The sequence below is a fragment of the Vigna radiata genome, chromosome 4, assembly GCF_000741045.1.
Source record: "Vigna radiata var. radiata cultivar VC1973A chromosome 4, Vradiata_ver6, whole genome shotgun sequence".
In the NCBI taxonomy this organism is placed as follows: domain Eukaryota; kingdom Viridiplantae; phylum Streptophyta; class Magnoliopsida; order Fabales; family Fabaceae; genus Vigna; species Vigna radiata.
The window spans coordinates 4,081,101-4,094,789 of NC_028354.1; the positions used below are offsets into that span (position 1 = coordinate 4,081,101).

Below are 13,689 nucleotides of genomic sequence, written 5' to 3' on the forward strand. Positions count from 1 at the left end.
GTTGTAAAAATTTAAATAAAGCACAAAATGAAAAAAAAACTAATATATTAAACACATAATACTTAGAGAGTTTGTTATCATATAAATTAATCAATAGTCTACTGGTGTTAAACCATCTTATGTGATACTAAAGATTAGACTCTTAGGGTCTTAGAATGAATATAGTTGTCAATTTGGCCCATGGCCTATGAGCAAGCCTTGGTGATACGTCAATGCATGAGGTAGCTTGCAGATCCGTGAGTTCAGAGGCAGAATGAGGCAGAACGGTTGAAGCACTTCAATGGAACAGTGCTCGGCAGAAGCAAGCCANATCTGGATGCTCATCAATGTAAAGTTGTTGGAAGTTTTAGGATGGTAGGCAGCGGAAGTAGTGAAACTATGGTGAAGGGAGATGGATGTTAGCTTAGAAGAATGAATCACAACTCAGAAGGCTCCCATGATATGGAAGGAAGTTGCAATGAAGCTAGGAAGATGACTCTTGGAGAGGAACTTGCTAATCATGTCAGCAGAGTTTCAACAATATGATTCCAAAAGTGAAGATACAACTATGCCAAGGAGGTTTTATAACTCAACCTCTCGGCTATGCATGGGAAAACTCATCTACACGTTTCAGATCTCATTCCTACTAATAAACCATGTGCTAAATGCGGATGGCTTCTAGAAAGCCTTATGAAGCATGTGATACAAAAGCTATGCGCATAAGGAGGATAGAAACACTAATGCCACCCCTATGATGCTAGACACACCGCCTCCTTATGTAAAAATGACCATTTTACCCCTCTCCATGTTCTTGGGTTGTTCTTTATTTGGTGGGTTTGGGCCCCGCGTATCACTTGGCCCACCCTTGAATAAGCCTCCCTTTTAAGGTGAACCTAAATCAAGGGACTGAAAAAATGCCCATCCCCTAAAGCCTCTCTCAAAGTAAGTAAAGGTCAAGGTCAAGGTTGATCTTTCTACAAGATATTAATTAACTCTTAAAAACAACACTTTCAATCTAGATCATAAGTCAAGCCAAGATCAAAATAGGTCGTTTCGGCATAAAATTTGAGACGAGCCATCTCGGGCCAAAATTTGATAGGGTTTGTATCAAATTAAAGGTTTAGGTGTGTAGACCAAGGCCAAAGGTTGAGATGAACCAGCTTAGGTACCAGCTTAGGTAGAACGTCGTGACAGGCTGGTTCGAACTGAAAGTCGAGATGAGTTGAATGTTAAGATGAGATTGACTAGGATGAAGGTTGACATGGGTCGATCTTATGTAAAGGTCGAGACGAGTCGATCGAGGCCGAAGATCAAGACAACTCGTGCATCGGCGAAGGTCGATATATGCCGACCCACGTCAAAGGTCGAGACGGGTTGACTGAAGCCAAAGGTTGAAACGAGCTTGCTAGTCCAGTTCACTACAAATTCAGATCGGGTTAGGTTTGAAAAAAATGAAATTTTTTTATATGGACCAATTTTCAACCCGACTCACTTAGAACCGGGGTTGGGGTTGAACCCGTGATGAGCCGGGTTGGCTCACCAATCCACCTAGTTTAATTTAATTATTTATTATTTTGTGTTTCAATATTATTAGATAACATTTTTTTTATTATATTGTAAATGGAAATAAAGAAAAAGATGTTTTAAGAGAACAAAATATTATAAATTTATCCATTTAATACTCTAATCTTATAAATGGATAAATGATACAAAAAATATCAATATTATAAACTTATTTATTCGTTTTTTAGGTTTGTTTTTGGATTACATTTTAGTTGTATGTTATTTTTTTTTATTTTGAATTGTTTTTAGGGTTTAATATCATTTTAGGATGAAATTATTTAAATTTGAATTAATAAAAAAATGTAATTTTTTTTTTATTTAAGAAAAAAATTGTAATTTAGTGAGTCAATTCCTTTAACCCACCAACCCATTGTGGGTCAGACCGAGTTCAAATTTTTTTTACTTGCTAATAAATGAATCAGTTATGTTAGCTCACTAAGTAACCAACTCGTGGTGGACTAGAAAGTTGGGCTAGGTGACCCGTTTTGACACCACTATATACATTATATGGGTGACTATGCCAATTAAATGACCTATATTAGTGAAATAATAATGAAATATTTAACTTTAAATAAAATTTTAGTTCCTAAGATGGATACAGAACTTTTAACAATTATATAAATATTCTTATGAACAAATTTCATAACCTTCATATTTAAATAATTTATCTACCATGCTTCAATTGTGTAAAAAAAATTCAATGATAAAAAAGTTAAGGGCGATTTTCTTTTAATATTGTTTTAATAATTCATGTTTCTATACTTCTAATACAAAAACTATCATCTAGTATGGATATCATCGAACAACATTGTGAAATAAAATAAGACTTCTTACAAATAATATTTCGTACAAATAATATAATTATTTACATTAAAGATAGTGAAACTTTTAATTATTTTTATTATGAAATCAAAACGTTATTTTTTATTTAAAAGAACTATAAGGACTATATTTTAAGTTGATGTTATTTTTTATAGTTATACTTAAATTACATTATGTTTTACTTTTTATTTATGACAATGATATATATAACTTCGAATTTTGAGTGTATGTATATTATATATTATTTTTCTTATTGATCAAGACTGACCATGGGATGCCATATGTTTTAGAAATGGAAAAGATTTTCCTATTCAAAACATCAAAGTTAATTTTGGAATGCGTTAAATATATTTGAAAAAAAATCATGAAAAGGATAAACAAATAAAAGTTCCCTTCTCAGAATTTGAAATTGGGCCACTTGGCCCAAAAGATAATCCAACAAGAGTTTAAATTCAATTTGAATGTTAAAGATTTTTAGTTTGTTTAGTAAAAGAAAACAAATTTGTTTTCTATTCTTTTCTGTTTTTTTATTGTATAGAATAGAAGGAATATAGAGAATGACATAAATATATTTAATTAAATAAAAAAAGTACATAAATCAAATTAAGACTAATTTAACAATTTTGCTTCTTTTGTCTTTCTTTCCAAATCAGACAAATATACAAAGAGTAAAACTTCTTGGCCTATGTGAACCTTATGAAAAAATTTAATGCCCTACTTATTTCACTTACCTATTATAATAAAATCAATAGAAAAAAGGGAGAAGGAAAACACTCTGATCCTTCAATAAACCTACTTATTGTCCTCCAAATGTAGTAAGCTATGAGGAATAAAGATAGAGATCTACATTCATTATAGTAAAATTAATACCTAATTATGGGTTAAAGCTAGTGGAATCAAATTCATAAGGAAAATTATCTCACGATATTGTAAACTCATTAACTATCTAGAGTCTATCACAAAAACATTGTTTTTTTTTTTCAATAATATCTCAAAAAAAAAGAAACACCGTTATAATCTTAAGTCATTTTACATTGTTTGTTTTGAAATATCAAAATCAGTAATCATTTTATTTTTAAAAAACCCTTTAAAAGAGAAAAAAAGAAAGAATGTTTAATAAATCTTATACTTAAGTTCTAAGTGATGTAAAACTAATAATCATAATAAAAACAAAAATCATCATTATTTATATATATATATATATATATATATATATAATTATCTTCGATGGACGTGTATTGAATTGTATGAATTGGAAAAAGTTTTTGATATTATTTTTTTTGTTAGAATGTAATATTTTTTAGATTCTGTAAAATATTTTTAAAAATAAATAAATTTTTAAAATAAGTAAATAATTAAATATTTAAAAAAAATGTTTTAATTAATAAAATAATAAGGATGACGAAAAATGATTATGTCGTTTTTTTAATTATTATTAGTATTTAGTAATTTTGATCATCATAAGATATTAATTAGATTGAGTAAACCAATAAAATGAAACTTAATTCAAATCTACTCGTGTTACATTAAGTTGTTGGAATATCTTATTGAAACAAGGATTTTAACTTTTTTTTATGTTGAAAATAATTATAGGATTAATTATCGCAATTTTTTCACATGTTTTTAAATGCGATTAATGATAAAAAATAATAGTAACGTACGAATAAATAATACATAAATAAACAAAATAACACTGAACTAAAAATATTTTATTTTTATTTAATTTCATTTTTTATTCTAACAACTTTCATTTCCGCTCATTATTTATTCTTTTATATTTCTTGATTTTGTTTTTCACTTTCCCCTTTTCTGTTAGATTCTTAACTAATATATATAGACTTCAATCTCAAACTTTAACTTAACACGAAACTAAAAATTAATAGTTATACATAGATTATCATTATAAAATAACTCTTCTAAAAGAAATAGATAACACTAATTTATAAAATCTTTGTTATCATTAATTATTTCATAAGAAAGTATTATATAAAAGGAATAACACGTTTAAAAATTATAATATTAGCGAAAAATATTTAATAATCTTTTTGACAATTAATCTCTACCATAAATTTGTCTCTTCGCTTGTTATCCATAAAACTCATGAGATTTCCTTAAGAAAATTAAGTTAAGAGAAATTGGTAAGTAAGTAATAACAGTTTTATAATAATTATTTAAAAAACAAGGTATTATATACTAAAGAGATGTGTAAATATTATAGAATATAATTAAGTTTTACATGAAAACAGAAAGCTAAGTTTAAATTAGAGAATCTGAAGAATTATTATTTCAAGAGGAAAAGTGCATAAGCATGAACAAATGAATTTTCCTCTAAAGAAAAAATAGAGCTAGCGCCTGCACCTGGTAATGGCGCTGCAGCCTCGCTGGTAAGGGTTGGCCTCCGCGCCAGGCTTGCAATTGTAGTAGGACGCTCCGGCGCGAGAACACGGCACAGTGTCACGCCGTATCGCTTCGTAGCTTATGTACCTGCTGCTCGCTAAAATGCGCCGATTGATCTCGCTGTCCATCTCCAATTCCGACTCCTCTTCCACGGACGGCATCCACGCCATCTCCATTCCTACTCCTCCTGCCTCCGCCGTTGGCGGCGAGGAAGCGAGCATCCAGACGGTGGCGCAAATCCCGATGAAGAGCCAAGAGTACGCGTAGTGACGCATTGGTGTTGGAATTGAATGGACCTTGGGAAGTGAGTGAGAGAGTTTTGAGCTTCGCAATTTGGTTTAGTTTTGCAGAGTAACGCTCGTTTTATATTTGTGCCATTCTTCTTGAGAAACTCAATGTAGCTGTAAAATTTTAAGGTGATTAACGCGTGAAGATGAATTGATTATTAAAATAAACTTTTCTATGAAAGGAAATAGCGTATATAATTTTTAATGTATTTTATTATTATTATTATTATTGAAAACTTTATTATAAAGTATTTATTATTATTATTAGTATTAAGATCAGTTTTCTTTTTATTTTATTTTTTATTTTTAGTAAATTTTAACTCATACAAGACACGCATAAGAAAGAATATGCATTAAATGATTATTACAAATTTATATATTTAATGTTGAGTTAGTTTTTCGACTTCAATATATAATCAATGAAATGTAAATGTCTTATTATTTGAAGTCTAGTTAGGTCGACAACCTTGTTTTAACTATTACATAGTCAATAAAAATTAAAATAATGATATTTTTTAATTTTTAATGAAATGAGATAGTAAAAGAATTATACATAATAATCAAATTTGTAAAAAAGTTAAAATTTATTAGTTATCATTAAGAAGAAAAATGGTTTAGGATAAATTTAATGCTACCGACTAATAAAGTTAATTATAATTTCTTGGCATAATAAACAAATCAAATGATTCTTGTGGTAAGAGTGAGAAGAAATATTATCTAAAGGCAACGGATAAATTTAAAGCTTTTTATTACTGGAACGAAAATAAAAATAGATTATGTTTGGTTAAACTTTCCAAAAGAAATTTCAGCTTTTGATTTACAAAAGAAGAATAAGGTTTAATATATATTTTACTCTCTCGATTTATTAGGTGTGTTTAAAATTGTTTTATTTTTTTTAAAGTTCGCACACATTTTATAAAAACAGTTCACATTAATTCTTTTTATTTATAGCACTAAATACGGTAATAGTAACATTGTTTCCTAACAAGAATTAAATGTATTGTACACTTATTCATTAAGTGGAAATGACTTGGCAACATGTGTAAAAATGTTAAAATTGAAATAATTGATTAAAAGTAAAGAATTAACTTTTATTTGAACTCGTGATGAAGGACGAGATTGTCTCGAGGTGTAGAAAATAAATATGACAAAGTGATACTCTAATTTAAGGTTTTTGCAGATTAAAGATTTTCTAATTTGAGATTTTAAAATTTTCTATTAGGTTGTATGATTGAGATTAAAGATTGAGGAAAATTGAGATTGAAGAAAGGTTTCTCTCGTACTTGCAAATTTCGAGGAAAAGATAATTCACAATTGTGGTAGAAATGACAAAAAAGAAAATGAGAAAAAGGTGTCTTGAAGAAGTTTCATCTTCAGAAAGAATAAATAGTATGATAAAGATTGTGCATCCTGTTTCTTTCCAATCATCCCTATATTTTTTATAATCATTGTGAATATCAGTTTTCACTTTTTCTAAAAGAGTAGACCTTAATTTCTCATAAGTTGGTGCTTTATAGCCTACACCACAATGAGCTATGGTGTTCACTGTAACACTCTTAATTTTGATTTTATGAAAACGTGTAAAATTTAAAATTTTCACAATCATAAATAGAAAAATTTATCAGAAATCTATAAAAGAAATTTTTTTCATATTCTAGTCATGGTTATTCAATATTTACAACTCAGTGATTAAATATGGAAGTATACGACTACAAAACACCAATCCATAAGTTATGCAGAAAATATGGTCATTGTATTAAAACTGTAACAAGCTCTTTGTTAAAATAGTAAAAAGAAAGAAAAGTTTGCACATCATTCTGAAAAGTCTGAACCAAAATTCTGCAGACTTTGGAAAAACATATATTATGCTTCACGGTCAATCCAAACATGTACATGTCGAATAAATCTATTTATTCCATGCTTTACATCCTTAAGGACTCATATCTTCAGTGAAATCTTACTAGAAAAAAAATCGGATAAGCATTAGGACAATGTCAAGTGTTGAACCATTGCCAACTTAGTCCAGATTAATTAGACAAAGGAAGAATGGTCTTGTTAGATATATTATCTTTATTTATATTTATTTTTTATTTTTAATTAGTTTGTTATTATTTTTTATTTGTATTTTGGACTTAGCTCACATTTCTTCTATTATAAATATAGGATCCTATGTATATATTCAACACAAAGGAGATTAATTCCATACATAATTTTCATTATATTCAACATGGTATCAGAGCCAGGTTTATAGTCTATCCTAGCAATAATTGTTTTTTATTGGACATGTTGTTCCACCCGCAATCGGGTCGTTATCGAATCACCCATTAATGTCTAGTCTCACGCTTGAGATGATGTCTATACCTCAGCGTAAGGGGGTGTGTTGGAAGTCCCACACCGACTAGAGATAGAGGTCAATTTTATGGGTGCAAACCTCACCTCACAAGTCGATTTTATGGGTTTGAGTTAGGATTAAAGTCCACTTCTTAATATGGTATCTAGAACCTAAGGTTCTTTTGAGGAAAAAAAATTTGTTGTCTCTACCACTACACCAGCGGATGTCGGTGGCAACGCCATCTACCGCTGTCGACGATGCCATCGTCTATTGTAGTCACTACCAGAGTTCTAGTTTTGATTGAGGATCACATGATTTTGATCGTCTCAGTCATGACCACCATGCCATCGGCGAAGTCTTCATAGGAGCTCTTATGCGCTTTTAGTGCCTTTTGAAGTTATCGATTTGCTTCCTTTTTCGTCATGCATGGTGGCATGTCTAGTAGTAATTCAGATTGTCGAAGTCACTCGTTTTCCTCTTTCAGGTTCATCATGCGTTGTCGCATGTCCTGTCTCCTCTCAGGCAACTATTTAGAGCATTGAGGTTGCTCTTTTTCCTTTTTTTATGTGCCTTGATTAGAGAATTTTGGATTTTTATGGTTTCCCTTTCTTGTTCATCAATGACTTCTTCTGCTGGTGTCTATTCTGACCTCCTTTTTGCCACCATTGCGTTTGACCCGATGATATGATCATAGATGGGGCAACAATGAAGAGCTTCTAGAGTGACAAAAAGAATAAAAAAGAGTAGAATAGGTTTCATGGGTTTGTATTTGTCTTTTTGTTTCTTTTCGTTAGTTCTAGTTGAATAAATGCTTATAAACCCTTCTTTTCCTTTAAGGACAAGTAATGTGAGACTTTCCATGGCTTGGTCTTAAAAGAAAAGCAGAGGAAGAAATGTGCCTTAGCTTGTAGCGCAAGATGGCATAACTTGTTTTCATTTCTTGAACTTTAGGAGAGCTTGATGGCTTATAAACCCTTTTGGAATGAGAGAGTTAAGCAATGTGGGACTAAGAAACACCTAGGGACGTTGCTGGTTAGACTTAGGCATTCAAGTCCCACATCTCTTGAAACTATCATTCAAACTCACTCCAAAAGCTATATAAGAAGCCTAGGGGGTCTCCTTTGTATACCTTACCTTGAATCAATTGATTACTTGAGTTGATTTGCACTTTTGCAATCTTCTTTTGAGATAGTTTTTTGTCTCCAAAGTCCCTCTTTGGGCAGACCTTATCTTGCTCAAGCAAGTGGCGGTCCTCCTTTGATGCTTATCTTGGAGCCTCCTTCAAGTGCGCATCGTCAAGTCCTAAGCTTCCTTTCCTCTAATCTTTTTCCACTTTTAATTTCTCTCCATTTCTTGTATGTCATTTTAGAATATTCTCTCTAGGTATGCACTTCCCCATCACCCGTCCATATATGTTTTTTCTCCCATGGAAAAAATAGGTTTTGTTAGTTTATTTATAGCCGTGGTGACTCTTCAACAATGCCATCTTTATCCATTAGAAGTCAACAATGCATTCTTCAAGGGCGATTTGCAAGAAGAGATTTTCACAGAGCAACCTCCCAAATTTGTTGCTTAGGGGGAGTCTTCTGGGTTCACTAGTAGAAAAATAGCATTTTATGACGGCTTTACTATGACGGATAAAAATTATCCATCATAATAGAGACATATTATAATGCACTTTTATATATCCGTCATAATATGAAATGCGGTGGCAAACTCGTAAATAAGTCCAAGACATATTATGACATAGTTTTGCATATCAGTTATAATATAAAACGTGGTGGCAAATTTGTAAATAAGATTAAAACCTTTTACTACGCATTTTGGACACTTGTCATAAAATTTTTAATGTATTATGATTGATTTTTAGAAATTCGTCATAGTATCTCTCTTTTTCATTTTTTTTCCATTTCCCTCTCGGTCCTTCTCACGTTCATCCCTCTCACTCTCATTTCCCATTTCCCTCTCACTCTCGTTCGACCTAATACACCGTCATTCACTCTCTTCCTCTTTTCCTCTATTCTTCACTCTCTATCATTTGCAGTTCAATCAACCACAGTTCTCCATTTTCGTACCCTCACGAGAACGTTTCTCTCATCTCCATCATCGAAGGCTCTCGTCACAGTTCTCAGTCGCCACAGTTCAAGCGGTAAGCACTTTCCTTTACCTCTCAGCCTCTCACCTGCATCTTTTACCCTCAACTGTTAGGGTTTCTTTGTATCTTCATCTTCTCACATTTTGACCGATTTTTTTTTGCTTTTTCCTTCATTTTTCACTTATTGAAATTGGTTTCCTCCATCCTTGTTCCGGTCAAGCAGTGATTCGACCCGTGTAGGTAGGAGCAAACCTAGGTAGGATGTGGCTGATGCTGCAAGTGTAGTTGTGTGTTCGTTCCCCTTTCGAAGTAAGGGTTTTTGTTTCATAATTACTATCTGCGTGTTTCGTAATTTTGTTTCAAGATGTCCACCTTGGTGCTGTTTTGTTTATATTATATTGACCCTGTAATTGGTTGATAGCGCATAGTTGTTGTGGGTTTTGTCCGACACAGAGAATTGGTTGATGCAGAGAAAGCTCTCGAGCAAATAACACAATTAATTTTAAAGGTAAGATGGTCCTGAATAACATTCAGCTCTGGTCTAGAAACCATGTTTACTTGTTGAATCCTCTCAACGTCAATTATCTATAAATTTTTTATATTCTTTTTTAGTCAGAACATTTTCATCTCTTTCATTAAGACCAAGAGGAAAAAGGAAAAGGGAATTCTATCAACTTAACTTACCTTAGTTCGAAGACAAAGATTTTCATTTTCCAGTTCCTAATCGATAATAATGCATCCTATCAGTTACCAGTCAGACAAAGGAAAATAATAGCTACAAATTTTGGCAAATAAAGGTTGAGAAATTAGTTCATGATCAATTACCCTTTTCTGAAAGTATTCGATTTCTGCCAATAGCATCTCATGCTGTGTAGTTAGAGAAAAAGGAAAAAAAGTACCAAGACATCATTAGCAAATAGACAAGACTTGATCATTGTATGCATAATAACCACTATGATGCAAGAACGGAAAATTGCAAAAAAGGTGAGTTTATATGTTTACGTAATTTACTTTTATTTATCTGGATGTTATAAAACTCTTTAGATAACAGAATTTAAAGAAACAAAACAATAATATTTGCAAAGGAAAAATAACATTTAGTTCATCAATAATCTTACTTTCTTAGATCTGATTCTAGTGATTCCTCTTTCAAGTCTATTCTCCAATTGCTTAAGTTCCTTCATAGTTAGTGTGCTTAAAGCATCACCCATCAAGTGCCTGCAAAAGCCATAATCCATTAGTTTTTATAAGAAGAATTTAAGAGGAACAAACACCATGCTAATAATAAAAAATCACCTGTTTGAATTTTGCAACATTTGTATTTGCTGTCTCAGCTTTGCGGATTCTTGTTGATAATATTGTTTTACAATGACAAAGAAGACATTAAGTAATTCAATAGATTAGTTACCTTAATTCCAACATTAAACTAAACTAATTCAAACTCCTTCTTAAGTTAATTTCTCATCACTAGCTTGCTTCAGAACAGTAGTTCAACCCCCACCTACCATGTGGGGCTTTTCCTTGGAAGTTGACTAGTGCACAAACTACAGTTTGCCTAGTTAGGCCACACTTTAGAGTAATATAGTATTAAGCAACAAACAGAAAAACAAGCAAGGAGAGCTACCAAATATTTGGTAGTCTCCTTTGTAAACAAGACAATCCATATAATGACATAATTATTATGTTTTGAGAAATTATGATTATTAGTATGTATAGACTATATGATTTGATATATGATTTCTAGATGAAGTATTTGTATGCCTTTATGAAGTATTTTTAAAAACCCAATCCATATCCAATTCAACGGATAGTGACAAACTGAATGTGATATACCTTCCTTGATACTAATTTTTATTCATCCTTCCTAGTAACCAAGGTTTCTGCTTTCTTTCCCTTGCTTTGTTGTCTCACCATCTTTTGCGCATTTTATTACTTATTTGCTTATAATGTTGGTTTTTGTAATTTTAGACTAATTCATGCTTATTTGTTGCTTTTTTGGTTAGAACCAATCTCCAGGTCTTTCATTATATAGTTGGGGACTGTCTGGAGCCTTGTTGTGGTTGTTTGCTGCCATAAGGAAGAGAAAACAACCATAAGGAGTCTAGCATATTTTAGGGTTGTTTCCATGGTACAGAGGTTATGTCTCTGTTTTTCTTTATTGATATGCCTCTTATGTTTCAACTAGTGGCATTTATACATAACTTTACTGGATGATTGCTATATTCCGGGGTAGAACAGAAAATGAAAGAAATTGCATTATTTGTCTGCATACTCCTTGAGAGTCTCCAATCTTTGAATTTGGAGTCACTATATCTTAGCAAGGTGTTCACAAGTTGCATGTAATACACACATGTGAAACCTTCTTATGCATAATAATCAACCAATTACACAATGAACTCTTGTTTGCTTCATAGTTTTCAAAGGGAGCAGTTAAAATTATCTTACCGGGATGAACATTATTCAATAATTTAATAGTTTGTTGTGTCTTCCCTGTATTGTCATTGTACAGGTTTAAATGCATATCATGCACGCTAAAAAAAACATGTGGTTTTATTGAATAGTCTCCTCACATCTGAATACATTCGGAAATCAGATGACAAAAGGCTGATTCAAAAAGAATTCTACAACTAAAAATTTTGCTCACGGTCTAGAAAAGGATCATGCATGAAAAGTAAGTATCGCAATACATATGCTTTATAATTTTTGGAGTGATCAATAGAATATATGCTTATGGGTGCACCGTCTCTACCGTATAACAAACAAAAAGGTTAGATCTGCAAAATTGGCACACAATAAAACTATCTCACCAATTAAATCAAATGGATGAATCACAAAAGATAAAACTTGACAAAGGAATAAGCGTACAAGGGAAATTAATTCCCGTTTCGGTGAAAAGTTGGCTAACCTAAAACTATCCAAGCATCACATTGAACCAAGCATCTCACATCCACCATATCCTAATAATACATGGATTTAGCAGCACTAAAAGGAATAAAATTCTGGAAGAAAAATATGGCAAGTTTTCTATCAGCATAATCCTGCTTTTGTTCTTTGCTATCATCCAATATTGGTTGGGAACATGGCGAAGGAAGTGGAAATAATAAAGATGGACAGGTAATACCATTATGTCCACTATACCCATGGTTACGGTGCAATCCACCAATAGCAGACAAACTATTCTGTTGACCATTTGAAATAGTAGCTTGATCTGCCTTATGTTTCTTGGGAGTTTTTGGTTTCTTGGGTGTACTTAATATACTTTGAATATGGTTCTTGAATATCTTTGTTTTTAATTTGAGCCAAGTGAAGTTTCATCCTGCATACACCTCCATTGAATTCACTTGGACAATAATTACATCTAACCTTTTGTTCAATTGCGTCAACCAGGACACAATGTTCCTAATAGGCATCTCTTCCACGAACCATATTGTTGGTTGAATCATATCATATTCTTGGGAAAATGCTTTCTTATGGGAGAGAAACTCAGTTAATTCTATGTTGTGTTGTAATATTATCGTTCTTTCTAAGTTTATGTTAGCTTTGGTGATTGCTATGAGCGTAGTTACCATTCTATTCGATTAATACATTTTTGCAATGAAAATACCAAGGAAGTTTCTTTCTTTGTGAATTCACTCATTTATAGGAATAAAAAAGGAGAAGGAATTGGGAAAACCCAATAAATGTAGAGAAAATTCTAAAAAGAGGCTTGGAGATTAAGAGAAAATCCTGCAGAAAGAAGAATAACGAGACGGGAGCGTCACCTACGGTGATGCTTCAATTACATTGTAGCGACACGGTAGCTGGTGTTGGCATTGCTCCTTGGTTTCCGTGTAAAGAAGCAAACCCTAGTTATTTTAAAATTGGGTGAATTGGCTAGTGTTGGTGTTTACATTGCCACGTCAATTGGGTCACAGTTGTCATGTAATGAATAAGTGTACAACTTACTAAATTTTGGCCACGGGGCAATGTTGTCATTAGCGTTTTTAATGCCATAAGCAAAAAAGACTAATGTGAACCGTTTTTACAAAATATGTGATATGTGTGAACTTTTGAAAAAAAGTAGGACAACTTTGAAAATACCTAACAAACCGAGAAACCAAAATAGGTATTGAACCAAACAATAAATAGCAATTCTTATATATATATATATATATATATATATATATATAAGTTTTAAAATATTTATAAAGAATTTTCTATGAATAATTATTAAA

The 13,689-nt window shown here is 31.8% G+C and overlaps 2 protein-coding genes across 2 annotated transcripts; both read right to left on the reverse strand.

Annotated features, from left to right (window-relative positions):
* Positions 1–4,570: 4,570 nt before the first annotated feature.
* Positions 4,571–5,154, reverse strand: LOC106758261 (protein RALF-like 33). Its single transcript, XM_014641199.2, has one exon. It carries the CDS (start codon positions 5,034–5,036, stop codon positions 4,710–4,712), a length of 327 nt encoding a protein of 108 aa, XP_014496685.1. The 5' UTR covers positions 5,037–5,154; the 3' UTR covers positions 4,571–4,709.
* Positions 5,155–9,868: 4,714 nt separating this feature from the next.
* LOC106758262 (agamous-like MADS-box protein AGL11) lies at positions 9,869–10,830 on the reverse strand (the record flags this gene model as incomplete). Its single annotated transcript, XM_014641200.1, has 5 exons — positions 9,869–10,060; positions 10,160–10,191; positions 10,291–10,342; positions 10,594–10,693; positions 10,772–10,830. Coding segments are annotated over 5 exons (435 nt in total), but the record flags the coding sequence as incomplete, so codon positions are not given.
* Between the last annotated feature and the right edge of the window lie 2,859 nt (positions 10,831–13,689).

Excerpts from the sequence above, each read along its gene's own strand:
- LOC106758261 (XM_014641199.2), bottom strand. The coding sequence starts at position 5,036 with ATGCGTCACTACGCGTACTCTTGGCTCTTCATCGGGATTTGCGCCACC.